Here is a 26,735-nt window from a genome sequence, read left to right as displayed (position 1 = left end):
TCAGGTTATTATTTTGGAAAGGCATTTGGCCATTGTATTCCACACTCTTTGCTCAAAAGGAATTCTAAAGGGATTTGCTTTCTCTTGTTTCATGGCCTCACATTTTCATACTGACCTAAGTGGATGCACACCAGCTGGCCATGTCCATCACTGCAGCCACGTCTGAGAATTCCTGATTATAGTTAGATCCCATACACTCCGCAGCAGAGACAGTCATTAACCGAGGCACTTTGTAACAAACCATGGTTTAAAATGAAACTGGCAGGGAACTCAGTGCACTTTGCCTAAAGGAGCCTTGTATGATTCTGGATTAACCATGAAAGACTTAATGAACATTCCACTTGTGCATATCTTCACCCTGGCGGCCTTCAGCTTAGCTGAAAAACTTCCAAAAGGTTTGTTTAAACAGCCTTCATCTTCTCCTAGCTTTTGTGACTGGTTAAGGAGTTTTTATAAGGACAGGCGAGGCTTGAAGGGCGGACCCTTGTGTCAATACTGAAAACTGTATAAATGTAAGGCTTTCAGTTTCACTAGTCTGGTCATTTCTCTATTGTCTTTCGAGGATAACAATGAAATAATCCTGCATTTCTACCTAAAACTGAAGGTTGTTTATTTACAAATAGCACTTAGTGTCACTGTAATGGGCAAGGATGTTCTTTGGGTCCAGTTTGCGTGGGATGGGTGTTGTCATGTCAAAGAAAGCTCCTAAGACTTGGCTGCTGACTGGTATACTATGTGTTAGGGTCAAAAGTTTTATGATATTCTTGTGCATCTATGTATGTATATGTATAAATCGTATTTGTATATATAATGCATATACATGTGTATATATAAAATGCCTACAAAATGCATGTGTATATATATATATATATACACATATACATGTATCATATATTAATATCATATGTCATTTATATTATACATACACACACACACCAATATGAGATTCTAAAAATCTGTTCAGAAAATTCTGAGAGATGCAAATGCAACTTTATTGTAATGGGAACTGAAGATTTACCATATGGAAACCCAAGTGTCAGGTAGGTAAATGTAACTTTTTTATTTTTCCATATTGATTATTAGGACTGGATCAAAATATACCATAAACTACACTCTCTCTGGAAAAAGAAATTTAACCCAAGAGGAAGCTGCTAGTCACCTATTATGCCAATAGCTCTGCCCAAGTCAAGATTAATACCTATAACCGGTGATCAGACTGTTTTCCTTGCTTTCCAAATTTATTGACATGGAAATTGGCCCCAAGGTTTTGTATTAAGGCAGCAACACTAGATAAGGCTCAGGAAGAGCATGGTAGATAGTAGCAAGACTGGAGAGACAAGAAAACAAAAAGAGATAGAAGTGATTTTTCTGATACCATCATGCAATGAAGAGACATCTGCCCTTTCATGAAACATCTGCACTGGATTTTCTCTTTAAGAAAGCTAAACATCATGTTCATGTCAATTGTCATGTTTCATGAGAGAGTCTGAACATGTGAATGCAACCAAGTGTGCTGAAAAGACCCCAAAGTAATATTTTTGATAGGTTTTGCAGCAAAGCTGGACCAGCAATGGTCAGAAATACGCACAAGAGCAGTTCATAGTTAGAGAAGTTTCACTATTTCCAAGAGTCTACAATTCTGGAATGGGGGTAAATTTTATTTTTCTGTTTCATTTGTTCACTTAAAAAAGTTTAAATTTAAAAATAAAAAACAACCCAGTACTAACTGATGGACTGCACTTAGAACAGGGTCCACTATCTTCTCACTGAAAGTAACAAACACTAGAAACTTTTAATATTGACCGTGAATCCTTTTACTATTTCCTAAACTTGCAATTGATGCCCAGGAAAATGGCACCTGAATGGCCTTAAGGATGGAGCAGTTATATGTCTTGTTATGCTAGTTAAAGTTATAATTGTTATCTAAAAATATCAGAGCATAGTCTTGACTGACCTGAGTGCCGCAGCACGCAAAATTCTTGTCCGGTTTCTCAAACCTAGGCACAAGGTACTATGCATTTTTCTCAGTTAATTTAACCATTGGCAATATGGACATCATTGGATTTGATGTGATTTTCTGTCTGGGAAAGCATTGGTTCTCATCAAAACCAGGACTTTTTTTATGTCAATCTCTAAATAAGCACCAGTCACTGCCATTTTGGAGATCTCCCTCTGGACAGAAACAAAATGGTGGCACGGCCCACAAATTACTGCGTCACACAAACACACCAAGTACTTCTTGGACCTGTGTCCTTCTTTTCTCTTATCCTAGCAAAATAATATTTACTCAATCTTCTCTGTTATCCCAACATTAAATTTTAATATGGGAAAATAAAAAGATAGGAAGGAAAGTGCAGGATACTCCCAGTTATTAACATTATTGTTATAAAGGCTTAGAAAGCGACAGAGGGCACTGTTAACAAGTTTTCCTTTAACTGTTTTTCTGATTGGTAAAATATTAGTTGTATGGATGCCATTCCCTTTACATATAAGGGTTAATCCTGCTCTGAGAGTTATGCCATTAATTTGAATGGGAGCTGGATTAGGCCCATAAAGCAGAATAGTGCTAGTGCCAATGGTATCTTATCTACCAATAAAAAGGTAAAATAAAACTCTTTAATTGTGCCCATTATATCTGTTTACTCCCTGACTCTGAGGGATCTTGTTTTGCCTGATGAGCAAAGTACGATCAACAATACATCCAGCAGATCAGCTGTTACCGCATTCTCCCTCAACATAGCTACATTTAGCTCATGAATACAATCAGTATGCAGTACACAATATGCATTTGAGTTAATTCATTAATTAAAGTAGCTTGAGATCAAAATGCACCTTTCCACAGCTCTAGGCACGCCAGCATAAATTAAAATATCGCATACAAGACAGCCATTGCAACCAATCCATCCCATAATAGACCCCAGCTATAAAATCTGATTCACAAAATAACTAAATCCTCTTTAAAATGAACAGACTTAGGGCAGAAAACGTACTAGCAATAATAAAGGACTTCAAAAAGTGCCTATAGTGTGTTTTCTCTAACATTTCAACACAGTTATTTTCTTGGCATCTTTTTCAATAGGACCTGGAGTGAAATCCTGGCTTCACTGAAGTCAGTGATAAAACTCCCATTGACCTCAGTGGGGCCAGGATTTTAACCCAGCTGTAACACTTGCGAACAAGGAGGAAGGGACTTCTTATGCAGTAATAAACATACACCCTGCATACTTTAAAGCAGTGATAACCTGATGCAACTATCTTGTTTCTTTTAGCTGCAGAATTATGATTTGTTTTTCACATATATGTAATTACTGATTACTATGAGCAGTTTGCAGTCATACTGAAAAGAAATGTTATTAGCAGAGACATGTTTTAGTAGCAATTTTCAAAAATACTGGACCATGACATGAACTTGAAAGATATAGTTAGCACGAAGGGCCTGAGTCTCCTCAGTTTTACTCCAGTTGGACTCCATAACACCAATGGAGTCCTAAGTTACACCCAGGTAAGTGAGAAAAGAAGCAGGCACAAATTCTGTACTATACCATCTAAATATTCTGTCTCATTTGTACTGGAGTGCCTCACATTGCCATATGTTTTTGGTGCATTTTAGTGCTCAGGAATATTTAAGATTGAGTGTATTGGCTACAGAGGAAGCAGACATAGCGTAGGCAAACATTTTTCCACCAAGAAACATCAAAATGTAGCAGACATCTCTGCAGTAAACACAGTATATCTATTTAGTAATGTATGTGCGGGAAAGGTAATTTTCTTTGTACTGTTTAAAGGTCACTGGAATTTCTCTTGTTGCTCCTTCATGTTCACTGCAGTATTTCACAGAGAAGCAGACGGCTAGTTCAAATATCTGCACAGCTGTCAATGAAATCCAGCGTACCAAGTACTGGATGTACATCTCTACCAGTCATACATTAAGAGTTACTGGTAGTGTATCTTTGGTTGCAGGGATCACCATGGGGAGGGAAAATAATTATGAGAGGTACCTTTTGATCGCTACCAACTATGCTTCAGCTTTTACCAAGTGGCATGGAAAATACCTTTCCAAAGATAAAGCAACATTTCAGTTGATGATGGGTGCCCAATAATAAATGTAAGGGATAGTTATTTATTATCTACATCACACTGGGCACGAGCTGATTAAGGAAAAAGAAACAAGAGGTTGTGTGTCCGTCAGGCTGCAGTATTGCCGTACCTCAGGGGAATTTATAGACTATCCCTATGCCAATAATAGCATTACACATTTTAAAAAAAATGAAGAAATACAGAAGAACTGAAACCGACTGCATTAATGACACGGATTCCTGAAACTCACATATTTTGACATCAATGGCGCACCACCTTACACACTCACACCAGGGTGTCAAGGAGCCCCCTTATTCCCACATATTGATCCAGCATTGCTGGTCCATGCAAGGATGAGCAGCTGCTGTAGGGGCCACTAGTTCCCCTTGTGTAGGCAAATAGTGTGTAAAGCCTAGGATCTGCCCCCCACCCCCCAACATGCCAACCACTGCTGTTGAGCAGGCATGGAGGGGGAAGCAGGGACTGAACTGTGACTCTTTGAATCACACCAGGTTTGGGGTAACTTCATGGACTATCCCTTAGAGAGTTTAAGGAAAAAAAAAAACCATGATAAAGAGACCAGGTAATAAGTGCCCATGGACACCTCAGTTCAACTGTGCTAGTGCAGGAGGCCCAGTGTGTATTGGAAGAGCGTGCAGATTTGCGAGTGATGAGGATGCAGGGAATTGCCAGCCCCACTAGCCAGTTATAAGTGGCCTAGTTCTGTGTCAGAGAATTACTGAATTCCAGGGAAGGAGTTGGGAGGTGACCCCACTTACATTGACTCTGCACAGCAGCAGAGTCCCATTGGTTTGTGCCCGTGAAGTCAACAGGCAATTTGATGATTTTGCAGACATTGCTCAGAAGAAACCCAGGACTGAAATCGCATGTTTTCTCCCCTTCTTTCTGTAGCTCCCCTTATCAATACTCCTCTGGAAACCGTGGACGCATTAGTAGAAGAGGTCGCTAAATTCATGTGTGTAGTGGACTCCTACCCCGAGCCAGAGATTACCTGGACACGTAACAACATTCCCATTAGGTAAGTATGAAGTACTATGACAGCTCAAGGGGACACCGATTAATCTAGAATCAAATCAAAACTAAAAGTTTCAATTCAGTTCAACCGTCCAAACTGAAATATTTCGATTCCAGAATGTCAAAACATTTCATTTGTTAGGAAATGTTGAAACAAAATGTTTGGAATCACAATTTTTAGGCTGGTTTCAGAGTAGCAGCCGTGTTAGTCTGTATTCGCAAAAAGAAAAGGAGTACTTGTGGCACCTTAGAGACTAACAAATTTATTTGAGCATAAGCTTTCGTGAGCTACAGCTCACTTCATTGGATGCATTCAGTGGAAAATACAGTGGGGAGATTTCGAAAGCTTATGCTCAAATAAATTTGTTAATTTTTAGTCTATTTCCATTCCATAAAACATGTGGATATTTTGACTTCTTATCCCAATCAGGATTAAAACAAATTTTGAAATACCAGAATTTTCTGCAGGATGGAAATTCTGATTTACCACCAGCTCTACTAAAATGTAATACCGAGGAACATAGCAGGACGTAAAATATGTAGGGCTGAATTGAAAACTATGGATGAAAAGCACCAGCAGAGTGCCAAGTATGTCCCTCTTTAGCATGTCCTTGATAGAACAGCAATGTCACAAGCTGTGATCCTGTAACAGGGAAATAAATGAGGTTACCTGTTGTGATTCCAGACAAATTACTGGATCAGATTTTTTGGCAGGAGAATCACAAGCGTTTTCCTATGAAAAAGACATTTGTGACAGCAGAAAGAAACGTTACCTAGGTGCATTTTGATGAAAATCTGTCGTGAGGGGAAAAATGAGCAGAAACAACATGTGCGGGAGTTCTGTACGTTAGAACACGGCACTGATGGGATGCATTAGCAGATGCTTTTTAAGATAGTCCCAGAGTGCTCGGAGCATAGTAGCTGAGTACACTATTCCACTTTGTGGTAACAGATGGGAGAAATAAAGTGCCTAGGTATTCGTATATGCTTCATAGGGTTGTTATGTAGGTTCCTGGAGCCATATCTCCATTAAATATATTTGCAGACAGCCAGCTACCTGTGCCAATGCTTGTCAGATTTTGTGCATAAGTCAGTATGACGTTTGTTGTGTATCCTTGTGCCACCATTTTGGGAGGAGTCAGGTTTTTTTTCAGGGGGAAACAAGTGTTTGAGCAGCATCAGCCAATGGGGGAGCACTGGGATGGTTTCTGTCTCAAGGATGGAGGCAAGATGTCTCTCTGAGGTCTGCTCAGAGCCTGTGACTATGCCCCTTTATATGGTACAGCCTGTTCTCCTCAACTCACTGGTCCTGCTCTAAGAGCCTGTGTAGAGTCCTTTCTTCTCCTTTTGGGGCATCATGCAGTCACAGCACTCCCACTGCACAAGCCATGTTGAGAAGGAAAGTGTCCTTGCATTCTCCCCCACTCTGCCCCTGAGTCTGGCCCAGAGAGAGACGCTTACTTAGGCATCGAGCTTGTTAAAATATTTTCACACAAAACTCCCACTGACTTCAGTGGGAAAACGAATCTGCACTAGACCCAGTGCTGACTGGTAACTTTGTGGACTAGTGAGTGCTGGGGGTGGAGCACTCTAAGGGTCCTGGCCGCATGTCAGGGTATTATTGTGTGTCAGGTTTTTGGGCGTGGCCCAAGATTCTACATTTTAAGAAAACAGTTTTGCTTCATTGGGGTGAGCTAGTTAAGGGGAGGGTAAAACTATGACTGGTTTTATTTGGGGATTATTATTTATTATTTAGTGCTCACAGAGCGCTTGGCACTGTACACCACACAGAACGTGCCAAGAGTACTAATCCACAGTGCCACGCACTGGTGCTTAATACTGGTGGAAGAGATGTCGGACAGGGAGTCAGGAAATCGGTTGTCTGTTCCCATCTCTGCCATGAGCGTCTTGCCTGAACTTGGGTGATCCTATTCTTAGCCATATTGGAGTTATTTTCAATGTGGTCATGTGAGTGTATATCAGAGCAGAATTTGATCCTTGTTATTCTTTAGGTCTCATTTCTGTATGTTAGAACTAATTTCCCTATACGGCCCTACACATTTGAATTTGAAGGAGCAGTCATATGACTGAGTCTATTGCTGGCTATGCCACCACAGATTTCTTGTATAACTCTAAGAAAGCAATTAACTCTGTTCCTCAGTTTACCCATTTACAGAACAGGGATGACATTTCTCTGATGAAAGGGAGTGTTGCAAGACTTCATTCATTTGTGTTTTCAAAGTACTTTGTGAACCTTGCATGGAAAATGTCCTGTAATAGCAAAGTAGTATTATTCCTGCCTTGTGAACATAGTAATAGATTAAAAGAAGGTTTCTTTGTATTGTACACTGTCACACATCATTCACTACCTACCAAAGCATCATCTAAAGAAGAATGATGTGCTGTGCTTTGGAAACTGTTCATTTCAGGGTGGTAGGGAATATTACTGTTGTTGCTATGGTTACATTTTGCAGACAATCTCTTGCAAAGGTAAAAAATAGTCCATCCACTTTTAACCTTGGATCAGGCAAATTCCTTTACATTCTCTGTTTCACATTCTTGATCCTCCCTTGATTCTCTTTCAGCGATGGGAAATTTCATTTTGTTTAAAAATAATCTGTATATAAATAAAGTGAGACCTGTTTTAATTGTGTAATTTGTACATTACTCAGGGCCTGCTTGAGGATGACTTCTGAGAAATACTCACGAGACTCCAGACAGGTCATTACTGCAGGCAGATTTGACTGTTTGTGCGACCATTTTAGAATATTAAAAAAAAGTCCTATCAATCTGTTTAAAACTGCATATGTATATCCACACAAGATTTTAGAATTCATGCTTCAGTGACTGCAGGAGAACTGTCCTCTTTAGCCCAAATCTCAATCCTGCAAGAATTGTACTAAAGCCCCCAAACTGTGCCAAGCATCTTGCAGAACAAGGGCCTAAATCCGCATGAACAGAATCTTCAGATCAAACCACCTATCTTCTAGTTCCTTCTCCATCAATAAAACTAGCATTGAAGGGAGAAACAGCCTGGGGGATGCCATTTATACATCAGGACTGGGGTCACATCATCCCCAACCCCCAATCCTTATAGGTCCACACACCTTCTCTGAGAGTATACAGAAAAGTAGACACTAAGTGGTACACTATCTCCTTCTCCAGTAACTCAAATCACCTTCCCAAAAGGTGTATCACTTTGATACTAAATTAGACAGAGCATGCATGTTTTACACAACTGCCAAAAAATCCTCGAAAAGCCTATTTTTGTGCGACCAAGCACATCTGTTTCTTTGTTCTTCTCCTGGTGTTTCTGCAGCAGAAACAAAATAGCTTTCTCCAGAGCAGTCCTGACATTCAGGGTCGGTGCTGGTGGATACAAAGTTTTGGCATGAAGACAGGGCATTATATAAACTGAAACTATTTCAACTAACTGCACTCCAAACTCAGGGAGGGAGAAATATTTGCTAAATGGAAGAGAACCAAACCAATGGATTTGTAAAAAAATCAAACGTCACAGACGCTAATTGTTACACACAATACATATTGATTATTTTATTTTTGAAAGCTTCTTCCCTTGCCAAGGCTCAAGGACACTGGACAGACAGATAACTTCAAAACAAAACAATATGTAAACAATTGAATGCAATGGGAACAATGCCAGAATAAGGAGTGATGAGATTAGATTGCATGCAGCTCCTTATGTATTCCTTGTTTTCTAGGGTCACTGAATATTGACATATATAGTAGAGTTTTCTGCCTTTAGTTAGCTGCTGGCCGACTAACTCAAGGTAGCTAATACATTCGTAAAGCACAGTGTAAAGCCACACATGTTTGCTTTAGAACCTGCAGTATGAACTTCAACTATGCAGACATTACTTGGGGTAGCATTTCCAACAGAAAACTCGATAGACTAGGGTCATAGGTTAGAATCCTGAATAACAGGAATCCACTGCTTTGCACCCTGTGTGATTGTTTACACCTGGGTGAGTGTAGAATGCTCCCATTCTGATTTTGTAGTATTTTCCCGCTCCCCTTGCACATGTGTAAATGATGATACAAGGTGCCAGCCAGCGGAGAGCTATGCCCCGTGCTTCTGTAGCACTTTCACTCCAAGAATCAGAATGGGCTCTACAAACAGCACTGAATTCAGTCTCACAACAATCCCGTGAGGTAAGGAAGGGTCATTATTTCCTTTCTATGCTTAAGGAAAGTGAAGCACTGAGCAGGTAAGGTTACATTTTTGAAAGACATTGCCTTAATTATCGGAGGCCCACTCTGCAACAAATGGGGCCTGATTATCAGAGGTACTGTTGAGTACCCAGTGGCGTTGTGGCTACTCAGTACCTCTGAAAATCATGTCCTTGAAAATTAGGGCCTAATGCCCACGTCCTCAAAGGCATCTAGGTCATTTCAATTGATTTCAAATGGGAGTTAGGTGCCTAAATATCTCTGAGGATTTAAGCCTACGTGACTTGCTTAGGAAGTCAGTAACAGGTATACAGAACCAGATCTCCTGACTCTTTTTCCTGTGCTTTAGCCATAAAACCGTCCTTCCTGAGCACTATTTAGGGTTTGTATCTTTCACCCTACTTTGTCAACTCCTACATTTTCCTAGGGAGAACTAGGAAAGGCAACTAACCAACATCCTGAAACTATTTATTGGCAGTTATGACTCGTCAGTGTGTGCTAGATGGGTTTATTTAAATTGTGGTTACACAGAACAGCTGAGCATAAAAACTTTCCATTTGCTCACCTCCTGCTTCATTGTCCAACCAAAGCAGTAGTGTGGAAGCTTTCCTGGTACTCAGACAGCCAAGATAGTTTTATAATGCTGCCAGGGCAGTTCTGGTAACATGTCTAATTCTCAGTAAACCCACTGAAGTGTAGCTACTCACGACATGTATCTGGCCAGCATACAGATCAGACTGCAAAGCTGAGTTTGATGAAATTGCTATCCTTGAAAAATACTGCTTTAGTCTCACAACATCTTTTACTATGGCTGGCACAGTCTCCAAAACATATACACTAAATCACACACCTATTCTACAATGCAGAAATCTGTATTGACTGCATCAGACTCTGTTATTTTTCTGCTTTGTACTTTACTGTCCCATACAGGGGCAGCTTGTGCCCACTGATTTTAAGCCCTCGCGATAAGGGTTTGATTACTTGCTTAACGCTGCTCTCTGGCTGTACTGCATCATGTGAACTAATGGCACTGTGTGAGTGATTAATAAAAATAAATACAAAAATCTGTGATGTACCATTGTTCTGTGACAGCCATAAGAGATGCAGTAAAAAGGAAAAATTATCAAAAATAAATTATTCATATATTATGTATTCATATAATTATATTGTATTATATATTACATTTAGTGCTGATTAATCACAATTAACTCACGATTAACTAAAAAAATTAACTGCGTTTAAAAAAACTAATCACAATTAATCGCACTGTTAAACAATAGAATACCAACTGAAATTTATTAAATATTTTTGGATATTTTTCTACATTTTCAATTATATTGTATTCTGTGTTGTAATAGAAATCAAAGTGTACAGTGCTCACTTTATATTTTTTTTATTACAAATATTTGCACTGTAAAATGATAAACAAAAGAAACTGTATTTTTCAATTCATCTCATATAAGTACTGTAGTGCAATCTCTTTATCATGAAAGTGTAACTTACAAATGTAGGTTTTTTTTGTCACATAACTGCACTCAAAAACAAAACAAAGTAAAACTTTAGAGTCTCAGTCCCACTTCTTGTTCAGCCAATTGCTAAGACAAATAAGTTTGTTTACATTTAGGGGAGATACTGCTGACTGCTTCTTATTTACAATGTCACCTGACAGTGAGAACAGGCCTTCGCATGGCACTTTTGTAGCCAGCATTGCAAGGTATTTATGTGCCAGATATGCAAAACATTCATTTGTCTCTTCATGCTTCGGCCACCATTCCAGAGGACATGCTTCCATGCTGATGATGCTCGGTAAAAAAATAACGTATTAACTAAATTTGTGACTGAACTCCTTGGGGGAGAACTGTATGTCTCCTGTTCTGTTTCACCTGCATTCTGCCATATATTTCATGTTAAACCAGTCTCAGATGATGACCCAGTACATGTTGTTCATTTTAAGAACACTTTCACAGCAGATTTGACAAAATGCAAAGAAGGTATCAATGTGAGATTTCTATAGATAGCTACAGCACTCGAACCAAGGTTTAAGAATCTGAAGTGCCTTCCAAAATGTGAGAGGGATGAGGTGTGGAGAATGCTTTCAGAAGTCTTAAAAGAGCAGAAACTACAGAACCCGAACCAAAGAAAATCAACCTTCTGCTGGTGGCACCTGACTCAGATGATGAAAATAAACATGCGTCGGTCCGCTCTGCTTTGGATCCTTATCAAGCAGAACCCGTCATCAGCATGGATGCATATATTCTGGAATGGTGGTTGAAGCATGAAGGGACATATGAATCTTTAGTGCATCTGGCACGTAAATATCTTGCGTTGCCAGCTACAACAGTGCCACGTGAACACCTGTTATCACTTTAAGGTGACATTGTAAACAAGATGTGGGCAGCATTATCTCCTGCAAATTGTAACCAGACTTGTTTGTCTGAGCAATTGGCTGAAGTAGGACTGAGTGGACTTGTAGGTTCTAAAGTTTTACATTGTTTTATTTTGAATGCAGTTTTTTTTTTACATAATTCTACATTTGTAAGTTCAACTTTCATTATAAATAGCTTGCACTACAGTACTTGTATTAGGTTAATTGAAATATACATTTCTTTTGTTTTTACAGTGCAAATATTTGTAATAAAAATAAATATAAAGTGAGCACAGTACACTTTGTATTCTGTTGTAATTGAAATCAATATATTTGAAAATGTAGAAAACATCCAAAAATAGTTAAATAAATGGTATTATATTATTAACAGTGCGATTAATTGTGCAATTAATCACAATTATTTTTTTAATAGCTTGACAGCCCTAGTTATAATTAATTATATATGCAGTGACAACCATCCCAATTGTGTCTCCTGTATGCTACTGGTAATCTTCTTTTATATTTTGCTCTCATTTAGATTCTGATCCTGAGCCTATTGAAATAAATGGCAAAGCTTACACTGATATCAATAAGATCAGGCTCTTACAGAGCTTCAAACTGAGGATCCAATCTTGATCCCTTTGAAATCTATAGTAAAACTCCCACTGCCTTCAGTGGGGTCCAAAGTTCACTCCTGGGTTTCATTCACTTCAACAGAGTTAGTCTGGATTTACACAGGTGCAACTGAGAGCAGAGATAGCTCCTTATGCTTAAAGGTGGGTTTAGCGGTATCTAACTTCAGTTTTGGAAAGCTGAGCCTATAAAATCTTAAATGGTGAATTTAGACTTATGATGCAAAATATTTTAAACATTAAACGAAAACAGGGCAAATAAGGCTTTGGGGGTTTAAGCCTGCTTGGCAGAAGAACCCCTCTTTCAGTGACATTTGGCCAAACAAAGGGCTGTTTTCATGAACGCAGTTGTAAAAGGTCACAGAAAGATGTAAAACTCACAAACTGATGGCTATAGGATATTTGATGCAATCCGGAGAAATCTTGCACCATTAAAATGACTGCAAAGTTTGTTATGTTTTGCAGTTTTGTAAGGAAAACCACAAAACAGCCCCTTCCTCTCCCCTAGGAATTTTGTATTGCTACACTATAGTTAGTCTAGCAGACCACTTCTCCTTCCAAAACATGGAAATCTTCACAGCTTTGTGGTGGCCTTAGGAATTTCCTTTCCTTCGCTAAGACCGATGGGCCAGATCCAGTTGTCATTTAAGTTATAACCACATTCAGATCTTGTAGTCCTTATTAGAGATGGATGGCAAATTTTTATTCTCATGAAAAATTACCAAAAATTTTTTTTTTTGGTTTAAAACAAAATAAAAACTGTTTTGGATGCCAGAAACTTAAAATTGCTTGGCTTTTTCTTACTCAAAACCTGAACAATTTTGACAAAACAAACATCTTTTCACAAAAATTTCCATTTAGTTGAAAAGACATTGTTTGTCCAAAAGCTGTGATGAAATATTTTCAACCAGGTGTAGCTCTTATACAGACAAATCCTCATCGAAGTCAAATGCCCCTCAGCTACACTCAAAATATGACTTAGTTTGGTGAAGACTACTGGAGATTCAAGTGGATGCAAGGTTCTGTGCTTGTCTATCCACTTCAGGATAATAGTCCTCGATACTCAACACCTATATTTCACAGTGATTGATATTATAGAAATACCACAGATTAGATAAAAGAGTGTTCAGAACTGCTACTAAATTGGTATCCTTACATTTAGAAGTTTCAACATTTTAGGAACCACGAGACAAAGCTAAACTTGAAGTGGGTTTGATGACTTGGAATGAGTTCAGATTTATACTGTACATCTTCTGCTCTTACCAACGTGTCACTGTATCCTGCAGGCTGTTTGATACACGATACAGCATACAAGAAAATGGGCAGCTTCTGACCATTCTCAGCGTAGAGGACAGCGATGACGGAGTATATTGCTGCTCAGCTGACAATGGAGTTGGAATGCCTGCAAGAAGCTGTGGGGCTTTACAGGTGAAAATGAGTAAGTGGGAGGAGCCCTTTCAACACAATTAAACTGAGTAGATGATAAAAGCTGATCTCTCCTTTTGAATTAATCTAGCAGACGCTTAGGACTCCATTCTGCTACTATTTGTGTAAGGGGACTGTTGCCCCCTTACTAACATTCAGTGGGGGTGTTTTGGTTGGCTAGCTCCCAGTACTAAAAGGGGAAGGGTCTATGGGGAATCAGGACCCTGAGACTGATAGTCCCCAGGAATAGTGGGGAGAGGCCAATGCTCCAGGTCAACCTGATTGACAGGGTGGGCAGGCTAATCAGAGAGTCAGGAGGCCCCGTCCTCCGTGTGAGCTGGAATTGCCTGGGTCAGACAAAGTGGGGCTGAGCTAAGGAGAAAGCAGGGGCCCAAGCTAAGCTGGGGAGCAGAGCCGTGCCAGATCCAGAGAGACCAGAAAAGCAGCCCAGGGAGAGCAGACCCTGTCCTGGGAGCAGAGCTGCAGCTCCAAAGCCAGAGGCACAGCCCAGAGAGAGCAGACCCTGTCCTGGGAGCAGAGCTGCAGCAACCAGAGCCAGAGGGGCCAGAAAAGCAGCCCAGGAAGAAGGTCAGTGCTGGGAGCAGAGTCACAGAAGCAGCCTGCAGAGCAGACCTGTCCTGGGAGCAGAGCTGCAGCAACCAGAGCCAGAGGGGCCAAAGAAGCAGCCCAGGGAGCTGGAGGCAGAGCAACAGCAGCCATGCAGAGACCGAGTGGTGGAGCTGGGGCTGCAGCAGTCCGGAGCTGGATGCGGTGAACAGCTGGGGAGAGCGAGGGGGACCCTGGGCAGCAGGCCCAGCACAGGGAGACGCCTCAGCTAAGAGGCTCTGCAGGCCAGGCTTGGATCGTAACCCCGACAGGGCGGGGGCAACACTGGGAAGAAGGGTCCTACCACTTAGAGCCTGAGAGCATGTGGCCACCACCAGAGCAAGTGTCCAACCCACAGCATCCCTGCAGCATAGCTAGGGCCTGAGAAGAAGGCCTGGGACTTACAAGGAACAGACTGTGAACTGCCCTGACGTTCCAGGGACACTGTTTGTGATGTTCCCTGCCGCAGAGCGGGTTGATGTGTTTCCTTTAACCTTTCCCATTTTTCCTTATTCTTTTTAAAATTAATTGTTGATTTAAATAACTTGCATTTGCTTTAAATTGTATGTAATGATCAGTGGGTCAGAGAAGTGCCCAGTGCAGAGAGAGTACCCCGGAGTGGGGACACCCTAGCCCCTGTCCTAGGTGACCACAGCAGGGTTGGGGGTCGAGCCCCCCCAGGAATCCTGGGCCCAGCCTTGTTGGGGTTACGAGGACTCTGCCAGACAGGAGAGTGGAAGGGGAGCCCTCAAGGGCAGGGAGGCCACTGGGTAAAGGAAGGGGGAGTGAGGACTCAGATCCTTTCGGTAGCCTACTTCACCGGGGTAGTACAGAAGCCAGGAAAGTTCCCCACAGTAGCGGGACTATTCCCCCGCTTACATTTGGAGAAGAAAAAAAAAAACTTTCTTTGCACAATACGGACAATTTACAGTCTCACATGATGCACTTTCGATTTTTGCATATCTGTATGCACACCTCTGGCTTTGCATGGGGTTTCTACATCTGGCAAATGTAGTCAGTGTTTCTTGCATACAAGTGACCATGTTTGGGTCTTTGCTTATGCATATGTGTTGACCATGTTCTTTGTTCTGACCATCCAATCCCTAATGAGTTCCCCAGCTATTTCTTGACAGACAATAATAGAAACCCTTACAGTACCTGGACGGAAAATGAGAGAGAGAAAAAATTAGCTGCCCAAGCTTCAGGCACCAAATGAAATTTCCATGGTATGTTCCTGTGACTCTCAAAACCGTAAAGTAGGGTAGGTTTATCTTTCCTGACTGACAACCATGGAAGACTGTTATAATGGTTTACAGATCAAAAAGGCTATTCCTCCCCAGCTGACATTTTCACTGTGGAGCTCATCTAGGAGATTGCTGAGGACTCGTCTTAAGATCCACCCCCAATGGACGGAATGATGCCCCTACCACCGTGGCGCATCTCTGCAACACAACAGCAATGTGATGACCGTCCTCCCACCCACTACGGAGGGGGACAGGAGTGCCCTATTCCGAACTGAATGGCGTAACCCACCATTCCCCAGCCCCCACGGTGGCAGGTTAGATTTTTTTAAAAACTGACTTCAAAGAAATCCAAACAGCTGCCCCCGTTTCAGCAACCTTTGTGTGAATCAGAAGGCTGGACCTTGTTTATCATTTCCCATCATACTGGCGTGTGAATTCACATTTAGCTACATCCCACTGACAAAAAATCTGAAGCAGCTTATTACCTGAAATATATTGTACTCATGGAAAGACTGTGCCTAGTTCTAGTCTGAAGGGATAATAGCAGATTAAAAAAAAGTCATGGACCAAATCTTTAGCTAGTGTAAAGGGGAAGTAGAGAGGGACTGAGAGGAAGAGTCTATTTGAGAGTTGGGGGTGGGAAACTGGCAGCCTACAGGAGAAAAGAGATTGGAAGGAAGAGACTGTATACATGAGGCAATGTGGGATCGTAGAGTCTTTCCACAGTTAGTCATCTCCACCACCAGGAACTACTCCAGCAGAATGCAGCCAAACCGTACCAAACAAGCTATGGAGGCCTTGAAATATGTACAGAATATTGCCCAAAGGAGTTTCAGTCAAAGCCACTATCTTTTATTTTTGAAAAAAATATGTTGATTAGATGCAAACCAGGCACCTAGAGGTGAAAACCCAACTGGTTAATCACCTCGTAGGAAACCCACCCACTGCTATTAAAAATAATCACGTAAATGTGAGAATGAGACCCAGACATGACAACCTCTGGAGAAGCCTCAGGAGAGACTACACAGCATACAGCCATATTCTTCAATTTCCTGTTCTTGCTTTATGTATAGGATCATACACACTCTCACATCTAATAGGCGAAGAGTCCATCCACTAAGAGTCTGCTACCGGATGCTTTAGAAGAGGAAGGCATAAAACCTTCATAATAAACCTAACTGTGCATTGCTGTGAAAATGTCTCCCTGACCCCATCTGGAGATCAGTTTGTGCCCTGAAGCACAAGGATTGCTAGCCTTCACAACAGACAGTGTGTCTAACTACTGTAACTATGATGCTATTCTTATTCATGCAGGGCCGCATTTTGGCTCTTGCGGTGAGAAGCACGCTCTGGGAGGACTGGGAGGGAGGTGTGATGCCAAAGTGACAGTCCCCTTTTTCGCCCAAGCGCAGCTGTACACAGAGAGGGAGAACTGGGAAGGAGCCCACTGAGCAGTGGTACTTACGGTGAAAGGCACAGCATGCATTCTCCCTGTCGCTGCCTCTGTGTGCCATCGGGCCTCAGAGCCCTTTAAGATGATGAGCCTTTACTAGCCAAACAGTCCAGCACTCAAGGGCACGCTGGGGATATAGTTTGGCTGCCTCCTATGTCAGCATGCTTGGAGGGAAGACAAAGTACTCCCTTCTTTGCTGTCCCCCACAAGTGCATCTACGCAGGGGCAGCCAGCCACACTTTGGTCCATAAGCACATCTTCCTTTCTGAAGTTACTACGTCTCATTTGTCTTATTATTTAATGTTAGCATGAGCTTTACTTATTGATGCCATTGGTATACATGGTGCTGAATATCCTTCAGCCCTGAGTTCCACAAGATAATTATATGGCACTCCCAAGTATGTTCTGTTTCGGTACTATATGCTATTTGAGTACAGCATATCAGATAGCATGGCCCAGATCCTCACAGGGACTTAAACTCCGAAATTCCATTGAAATCAAGGGAAGTTAACTAAATAACCTTGAGGATCTGGCCCTGATTTATTCAGTGTGGCTGATTCTCCCACACTTGTTCACCTTGAGTAGCACTATGCCCATGTTGCAGTCAAAGTGGCTATTTGTGTAGTGACGTACTACTCCACATGAGTATGGGGACCAGAATCTGCCTTTATGTGAGGGATTAAAAAACCCTTGGTAAAGCAATAAAGTAGCCCCTCTTAGCAATGTTGTGCATCAATCCTTCAAGTGCTGCTCCTTTAAACATAATCTTCCCTTGTATTTTAGTAACCAGATTTATTTCAGAGCAAAGTACAAATAAGCCCGCATCGTACTACGTGAGCACAGACTTTTTTATCCACAATCTCAAAAAGTCTTGAGCATTGCTCTATACGTGTAGTTGTCCCTTCTTCATAGCTAGGGCCTGATTCCTGCAAATACTTATACACCTGAATAGCCCTGTTGAACTCAGTGGGAATAATCAGGTGCCTACAGTGATTTACATGTGTTTGCAAAATCAGAAGCTAGATTTGTATCTGCTATTACATATACGAGTATGAATGGGCATCTGTGAGTTAATGGGCCGGATCCTGAAGACTCTCTGCATGCAGACAACACATTAACATTAACAGGAGTTTTAGGCATGGGAAGGTTTGCTAACTATTGGTCTAATCCAGTGCCTACTGACATCAATGGGAGAGTGTTTGATGTCCATAGGCACTGGATTATAGCCATTATGAGAAAATAAATATCTTTGAAACCATTTTATTACTTATTTAGAATTAAATAAAAATCCTCCCAGAGAACATGGAAGACAAAACTTCAAATGTTTTAGAAAAACAGACACTAAGATTTTTTTTCAAAACTTAAAGTTTCCAAGGTCGCGTTTACCTTCCAGGAACACAAAACTAACTGTACCCAAGTTAATCTTTCAGTTGCTCTGGGTTTTATCAGGCCCGCCGACAGCAATTCTGGGCCCCAGGGCAGAACAGTCCGTGGGCCCCCACGCACGCACAAGCCACATCCACGCAGACGCGGTCCGCCTGACATTTGGGCGGTTCTGCGCCTGTGCTGGCTGGTGCCCAGCGAGCTGCTGGCTGTGCTGATGGGCGTGCTCTTCTGGCATGGCCAGGGCTTCCACATGCCGGCCTGGTTGGGTTGCCAACTGTCTAATTGCGAAAACCCAAAGACCCTTGCCCTGCCCCCTGTCCCGCCCCTTCACTGAGGCCACGCCATCTGCTCACTCCATCTCCCCTCCCTCTCTTGCTCGCTCTTCCCCCACCCTCACTCACTTTCACCAGGCTGGGGCAGGGGGTTGGGGTGCGGGAGGGGGTGTGGGGTGCAGGCTCTGGGAGGGAGTTTGGGTGCGGGAGGGGGTCAGGGGGTTGGCAGTTACCTCGGGCGGCTCCCGAAAGTATCTGGCAGACCCCTCTGGCAACGTCTCCGACCCATGGGAGTTGTGGAGTCGGCGCTCGGGGTGGGGGGGCAGCGCAACAGAGACCCCCTGCCCCGTCCAGGGGCTGTAGGGCTGTTCTGCTGCTTCTGGGAGCAGCGTGGAGTGAGGGCGGGCAGAAAGCCTGCCTTAGCTCCATTGCGTTGCCAGCGGTGACAGCCGGGGGCCCCAAGGCCCTTTTAAATCTCCTGGGCCCCTGGGCAGTTGCCCTCTTTGCCCCCCCATCGGCGGGCCTGCTCAGATTATCCAAATGTTAATACTCCTGTCACACACCCTTCTTCTTGGGTTACAGATGGACCTGATCTAAAACTCTGCATTTGGACACACTGAGGAAGTCTGAATCCAGACCCAAACTTTCACAGTAAATGCTCTCTTTACAATGGACAAAGCAAAAACCCTGAAGACAAATATTCTTGAGCATTGGAGAGATTGTTATCTGGATCTCTGCCCAAGATCTGACGAATTCAGATCAGTGTCAAATTTCAATAATTTGAATAATTTATACTAGGGTATCTGATTTGGTGTCGTTTACCTGGATTTAACATTTTAGGGTGTAGATATAGTTTATAATTATTTCTTTCAGTGGAATTACATGCCTATCAAGAACTCTCTTGGTTCTTCTGTCATTTAGGCCCAGATCTTCCAAGACTTTAAGTACCTAAATACCTTTGAGGGCTGGGCCTTGGTGACAGCAATAAAGGCTATTTGTACAGAGATGCAGACAGGGGATTTTTGATGATAAAGAATAGTATTGAGTGTATCTGAACTGTGTCTCTTGTCTGCTGTTCAGATTTAATTTTGGCCTTTTTGTTTTAGAACCTAAAATAACTCGTCCTCCTGTAAATGTAAAAATAATAGAAGGCTTAAAGGCTGTTCTTCCTTGCACTACAATGGGGAATCCCAAACCTTCTGTCTCTTGGATCAAGGGAGAAACTGTTCTAAAGGTGAGTAGAGAATGAAATTAAAATATCACTTGCATGCTAAAAATATGACGACATAATCAGTCCAAGTATTTGTAAATTCTGCCAGAGAAGCATTTAAAGAGACACAGATGTCATGTTGAAAATGTCAAAACAAGATTTTCGTTTAGGGGTAATTCTACCTATATAGAATTTTTTTTTTTTTGGAATTTCTCTATCTCATTTTTCAATTAATAGTAGATCTGAACTAATATAACCCAAAAAGAGTTTGTGAGTCTAATTGTGAATAAAATGTACTCATCTGCTTTGCAGATATTCATTCACAAGCCTTTTGAAGTTATTATTCCCTTATTTGTAAAAAATTGGGTGAGTGAATGGCTTGAACAGTACGAACTGAACTTATTGGACTGGAGGCTCTAGCTATAAATTCCTTAATTCATAAGTCTTGTTCAAAGGTGAACATTTACTTCTAGCACTGTTAAAAGGTATTTTGGAATTCACTTAACAATTCCTGTAGGAAAGTCCACATTTGTAAATGAAAGTTTCTAATTGTTTGACGCAACACGTTAAAGTCTATTCATTTTTCTATTTCCCAACTCCCACCTTCCCATCTCTGGCAGGAAAATGCTCGGATTGCTGTTCTGGAATCAGGGAGTTTAAGGATCCATAATGTTCAAAGAGAAGATGAAGGACATTACCGCTGTGTAGCAAAGAACAGCCTGGGCACAGCCTATTCGAAACCTGTCACAATGGAGGTGGAAGGTGAGTGACCCTCATACCCAGACTATCAGCATTTAAAGATCTTTCAGTCATAACACGATCCAATTTCCAGTGAAATAAATGGGACCTACATTTTGTTATTCAAAAGCGTATGTTAAAGCGGGTGCAAAAGGCTAGAGAAGGGCAAGCAAAGAAAAACTCAGGTTGGGAGCGTTGGCTCCGTGTCCAGGAGTGAAGAAAAAGCAAAGGAAACGCAAATCAGCAAGTATGTTTTCCCGTTGCTTGCTGATGGTGAAAGTGATGATTTATGAGGGCCAGCTCCTGCAGACCCTTTGACTTCAGTGGGAATTTTGGCTATGTAAAGACTACCAGATTTGCCTTACAGAGAAATAAGTAATTGATGTATCTCCCCTTTCTTTGTCTAGCCATTCCCATATATTGGTTTGTAAAGCCTCACTGTGATTCTACCCTATATCTTTCTAGCTTGGCCAGGGTGGGGAATGTTGGCGCTCCAGATTGATTCCGGAAAGCGGGCTGCTGGAAAGTGCTCACTCAGGGCTGTCTTCAGTTCAAAATGTTGCAGCACTGCTTCTGAGCTTACTATAAAGGATTGCAGCGTGATTATTATTACTGCCATTTCCATCCTTTTCTCCTGTTTTTTATTTGAATTGATTGAGTCTTCAGGAATACAGAACAGTTCTCTTCAAGGAACAGTTCTTTGTACATTTTCCTCCTGCTCAATTGGACACCGGATTGATTTTGTTTGTTGTGGTGTTTAGTTACTCGTATACAGGGTGTTTTCCCTCTGGTATAAATTATCACCGATTTCAGTGTGCTGAAAGCAACAGACTGCAGTAGAGAGAGACTGAAAAAGCTAATAACATTCTGATTTCTTGGATACTATAACGAAAGTTAGGTCAAGCAGTGCTTTATGATAGTCAGTGGTGGAGGAAGGATTAATCCAATGGTTGAGCCAATTTGCATTTCCCATTCTGAATGGAACCCCCATGCTGCAAAGGGGCTGTCCATTTTTCCAGTAACTCTAGTTTTGGGGCTGCGTGGTTTTGATCAGTGCAGGCTATATCATGGTTTTCATCAGGGGAGGCTATATTTAGCCTTATGAGGACATTTTCCCATATATAGGGTGCAGTCCTACTCCCAAACTCCCACTGACCTCATTGGGAGCAGGATGTGGCCCATTGCATGGAATTACAAGTTAATGTAGGTTTGTTGTTTGCTTAGTAAACACATTTGCAATTAAGATTTCACCGGACAAGTTGTTTGTATATCAAAAGATCTTGCAGTACACTGAATCAGAGATAAAAGTGTTTTCTTATAACTAGAGATCCAGACTGCCGCAGGGTTCATATCTGGCGTTTTGGTCTGAAACCATGACAGACATGTGGCCATCCAACACATTTGGATCTAGGTCTAAATTTCTCCAGTGTTTGGGGCTGATTGGTTTGGGCCCATTGTAGAGATAAAGTCCATGAGGGCCTGTGAAGAATTGATTGATTCCAGGAACACAGTGCCATTCAGTGGAACTTCCCCTACAGGGCAGGACCAACCTGTTTTAAGTTTTAAAGCTCCAGGACCATAGGAGCCAGCTGCGGAGTCTAAATCTGTGTTGGAACTGCACCAAAATTTGGGGTGCTTGGATTATATTTTGTTTTGTGCCTGTTAATTCAACCAGTGGAGAATTAATCAGCAAAATCACATTGCAAAGAACTCTGCATACATCCAATCTCTAAAACAAGAAAAAATAGTGGTTAATTAATTAATGAAAGCTCAGTGCTCGTGCACAAACTATTCCTTCATATTCCATTAATGTATGTTATACTAACAAAGTAATGCTGTTCATTACTCTTGCTTTGGTTCTTCTGACCAGGTACCCATATAATATACCTCATTTCAGGGTAGGGTTGCCAACTTTCTACTCGGACAAAACCGAACACCACGCCCCGCCCTGCCCTGCCCCTCCTCTGAGGTCCCGCCCTGCCACTTCTCCAAGACCACGCCCACTCCGCCCCCCCCATCACTCTTTCTCCCCACCCTTACTCACTCGCTCATTTTCACCGGTCTGGGGCAGGGGTTTGGGGTGTGTGTGGGGGTGAGGGGTCCTGCTGGTGTGGGGCCGAGGATGAGGGATTTAGGGTGCAGGAGGGGGCTCCAGGCTGGGACCGAGGGATTCGGAGGGCAGGAGGGGGAACAGGGCTGGGACAGGAGGCTGGGGTGCTGGAGGGAGTGCAGGCTCCAGCTGGGGGTGTGGGCTCTGGGGTGGAGCTGGGGATGAGGGGCTTGGGATGCAGGAGGGTGCTCTGGGCTGGGACTGAGGGGTTCAAGATGCGGGAGGGGGATCAGGGCTGGGGGAGGGGTTTGGGGCACGGGGGGTGTGAGGGCTCTGGCTGCGTGTGCAGGCTCTGGGATGGGGCTAGAGATGAGGGGTTTTGGATGCAGGACGTGGCTCCAGGCTAGGGCTGAGGGGTTTGGAGGGCAGGAAGGGAAACAGGGCTGGGGCAGGAGGTTGGAGCAATGGAGGGGGTCATGTGTGCAGGCTCCAGGTGGCGCTTACCTCAAGCAATTCCCGGAAGCAGTGGCATGTCCCCACTCTGGTTCCTAGGTGGAGGCACGTTCCAGGTGGCTCTGTGCACTGACCCGTCCACAGGGGCCGCCCCTAAAGCTCCCATTGACCATGGTTCCCACCCAATGGGAGCTGCAGAGCTGGCGCTTGGGGCGGGGGCAGCGTGCGTAGCCCCATGACTGCCCCTATGCATAGGAGCCGGAGGGGGGACATGCCGCTGCTTTGGGAGCCGCGTGGAGCCAAGGTAGGCAGGGAGCCTGCGTTAGCCCCAGTGCGCTGCCGACCAGACTTTTACCAATCCAATCAGCACCGGCCGCCAGGGTCCCTTTTCGACTGGTCATTCTGGTAGAAAACCGGACACCTGGCAACCCTATTTCAGGCCTTAGTTTTGTTTTACTTTTCAGCTACCAAAATCTGAAAATAAAAATCCTGCAGTGCATAAGAATCTGTTTCTCATTCCAGTGTTTGGGTGCAACTCCAGCAAACATTAACAAGAGTTGCGTGTGCACAGACCACACCTCCTTAAGCATTCAGTAGTTTGATTTATGGCCTGGCCCACACACTAGTTGTCACTATTTTTAGTATTTTCCCCAGATGTCACAATTTTAAAATAGCTTCAGGTGAATAATAATCTAAAATGGCATGGTGCAGGCAATCAGTCCTCAACTAGGTCATTCGGGTGTATTCACTACCGTCCATTGGAGCTTATGTAAGAAAACTAATGGAAATACTTTTTCTAGATTACCTTTCCTTAACAGAAATAAAATAGTTTTTCTTAGCTGATATCTTGATACAACCATTCACTGAAATTACTGGACTGTATATTATTCATTAATATTAAAATGTAGTTACCGAGAATGATTGGAATACTATCAACATTTAATCCCAGAACAAATGCACATTCCAAAAGTAATACAAATATGTTTAATACCATGCTAAATATAGATCATGCAGGTCCTGATTTTGAAAAGAGGCTCCTCCTGAGCTTCTAATTTTATGGGTTCAGTATTGGGCCTGGAATTAGTTTCAGGCACAATTCGCAACATATAAATTTCTAACTGCTTGAGGGATTAATCTAATGCCCATTGAATTCAATGGAAGTATTTACTGCTTAAAGTTAGGCACATCCTTAAGTACCCCGCTGAATCAGCACCAAGGAACATCAGGTTCTCAAAGTTGCAGAAAACTTTTAGTGCTGGATGGTTAAAGAATTAAATTAAATTAAAACTGAAAACACTATGTTCTTTGCACTTCCATGTTCGGGGGCATGACCTGATGTGAATTTAGAGCCTGATTCTGCCCCCACTGGAATGAATGACAATGGATAGAGTTGGTCAAAAAATACCAAATATTTTTTGCAAGAAATGTAAAATAAAACTATTATTTCTAAAAATAACCTATGGAAGTTTTTTCTGTTTCTTGACACAAACCAGAACCTAACCCTCCCCCCCACCCAAAATGTTGGTTTCTAATTTTTTGTGAGCCTCCCTCCCCCAAAATAATGATTTTGCCACCCCTCCTCCCCCGCATTGTTAATTTTTTGGCCTATTTTCATCAAAAACATTTCAGCGAAAAAAGTCAGCCAGCTGTAGAGTAGGATAAGGGCCTAAATGAGGTAGAGTTCCTCTGGAACCCTTCCTCATTCTATCTGTGCCTTACTGCATAGCCTGTGCATCTTCAGTGCAACCCACTTTTATTTTGCAGGTGAAATACCTCCCTCTTCAAGTCAATAGGAGTTTTTCCGTTAATTTCAGTGGGGCCAGCATTTCACCCATACTTTTTATAAAAATGACTAAAAAACCCAGATCATTTGCACTGTGCTTGCAAGAACTCCCCACCCCAAAATCAAAGGCAAGTCAAACTAGTTTTCACCAGAACACACAAAGGTATTTTTCCTTTCTAAGGACTAGCTTGCTGTCAAATTTCAGCTTTCTTCCCCCGGACATTTCAGCACTAGACATATTCAAAAAATGTTTGAAGATTTTTTTTTATGAGATAAAAAGTCTGTTTTTTTAATTTATTTTTCTTATTTTCAAAACTGGCTGAACAGTTCTCACTCAAACTTTTGAAGAATAATCCACCTGCCTTCTGAATCCAAGCCCCGCAAGGATCAAACTTTCCTAAAGTTATTGAACCACTAAATACAGAGCTTTAGAATGGAAATGCTTATGGAACCTTAACAATAGCTCTTGCTACTTCTCCGACTACAGTATAAATATATTTTGATAGATAATGAATGCATTGCTTTCAGTAGCAGAATAAACTAATGCATGTATAATACAAAATAACATGTTACATTTCTTGTACATAGCTTGAAAACCCTGATTCAGGCACTGATTATAATTTATTTCATTGGGCCAGATTCTGCAGTCATTTACACTAGCATAAATCCAAACTAGTTACATTTAAATGAATGGAGATTTCCAGATTTACATTTATGCAACTGAAAGCAGAATTTGGCTCACTGACTTCAGATGAAATTAATTGTGCTGATTTTTAGTTGAAGAATTTCACAAAATTTGAAATTCATCCTAGTTTATAGAACTGGGTGAATAAGAGGGAAGAATGTTAACTGAATAATTTGTTTGAAAAATACCATGAAATTGGACAAATAAGTAATTCCACAAATGTTATTCTGCTGGCTCTGATATTCCTGTGGATGTTCTGCCATCAATATTAGTGTACAGCCATACATCTGGTTCATCATAACACAATTCAGTAGCTTTCATTACAGTTGGAGATTGACTAATGATAAGCAATGATGGAATTCCCATGGAACTGCATGGTACATCCACAAGAACACGCAGGATTTGAATCATGAATCATGCTAATACAATGAATGATCACATTCAGATCCAAAGGCTCCAGCTGGAATACTCAGTACAGGCACGCAAATCAGTTCACTAAAGTAGGGCTTGCAGAATTCAACCTCCCCGTCCGCCCCGCCACCCAACTTGAAGGAAAACATCTAAATGCAGCAAAAGCTGTAGGGATGGGTTTGAACAAAGGAGATACAGGAATTGATCTTCTCCGGTTGGGGTGGAGGGGGGTGGGAAGGAACACAAGTGACAAGCATTTGTTAGGAGAGTGTTGGAAGTAACAATGCTAAATAAACTGAAATAGTAACTAGAAGGGCAGAAACTATTTTTACAATTTGAGCATGGCCAGTAGTAATAAAATCATGCTGCAAGGGGGCTGGAATGTGATGGTGTCTCTCTTTAGAGACGTCATGGCACACTGGAGCTTATTTTTATGGTTTCATTCCAGGGATAGTAGAGATGGTCCCAAAGGAGAATCTCAGTTTCAAACAGCCCAGAACGTTGAGGGGCTCTACATGCATACGCAGGCATTGCGTCCTTGCGTGCATGGCTTTCTCATTTATATCAGTGCAGATTGAGGGCAGGGCATGGCCCTAGGTTTTGTCAAAAACGCAATCCTTAACCCTTTTCTGATAATTGGATAAACGTGGCGCTTGCATGGGCCAAAAAAATTGTTAAAAAATGCAATATTCACCTGCGTCTTCCTTTATTTGTTGTGC

The 26,735-nt window shown here is 42.1% G+C and overlaps 1 protein-coding gene across 1 annotated transcript in view; it reads left to right on the top strand.

Moving 5' to 3' along the window:
* Positions 1-219: 219 nt before the first annotated feature.
* The window catches only part of MUSK (muscle associated receptor tyrosine kinase), an 89,674-nt gene continuing 63,158 nt past the window's right edge, over positions 220-26,735 (top strand). The window contains exons 1-5 of the mRNA XM_037902969.2: positions 220-395; positions 4,990-5,116; positions 13,587-13,738; positions 19,793-19,920; positions 20,517-20,658. Of these exons, the coding sequence (XP_037758897.1) occupies positions 317-395; positions 4,990-5,116; positions 13,587-13,738; positions 19,793-19,920; positions 20,517-20,658 (628 nt within the window). The 5' untranslated portion in view covers positions 220-316. The remainder of the gene's footprint in view (positions 396-4,989; positions 5,117-13,586; positions 13,739-19,792; positions 19,921-20,516; positions 20,659-26,735) is intronic.

Source organism: Chelonia mydas, chromosome 5 (genome assembly GCF_015237465.2).
Source record: "Chelonia mydas isolate rCheMyd1 chromosome 5, rCheMyd1.pri.v2, whole genome shotgun sequence".
NCBI lineage: Eukaryota > Metazoa > Chordata > Testudines > Cheloniidae > Chelonia > Chelonia mydas.
This window is presented reverse-complemented; position numbering and strand designations above follow the sequence as displayed.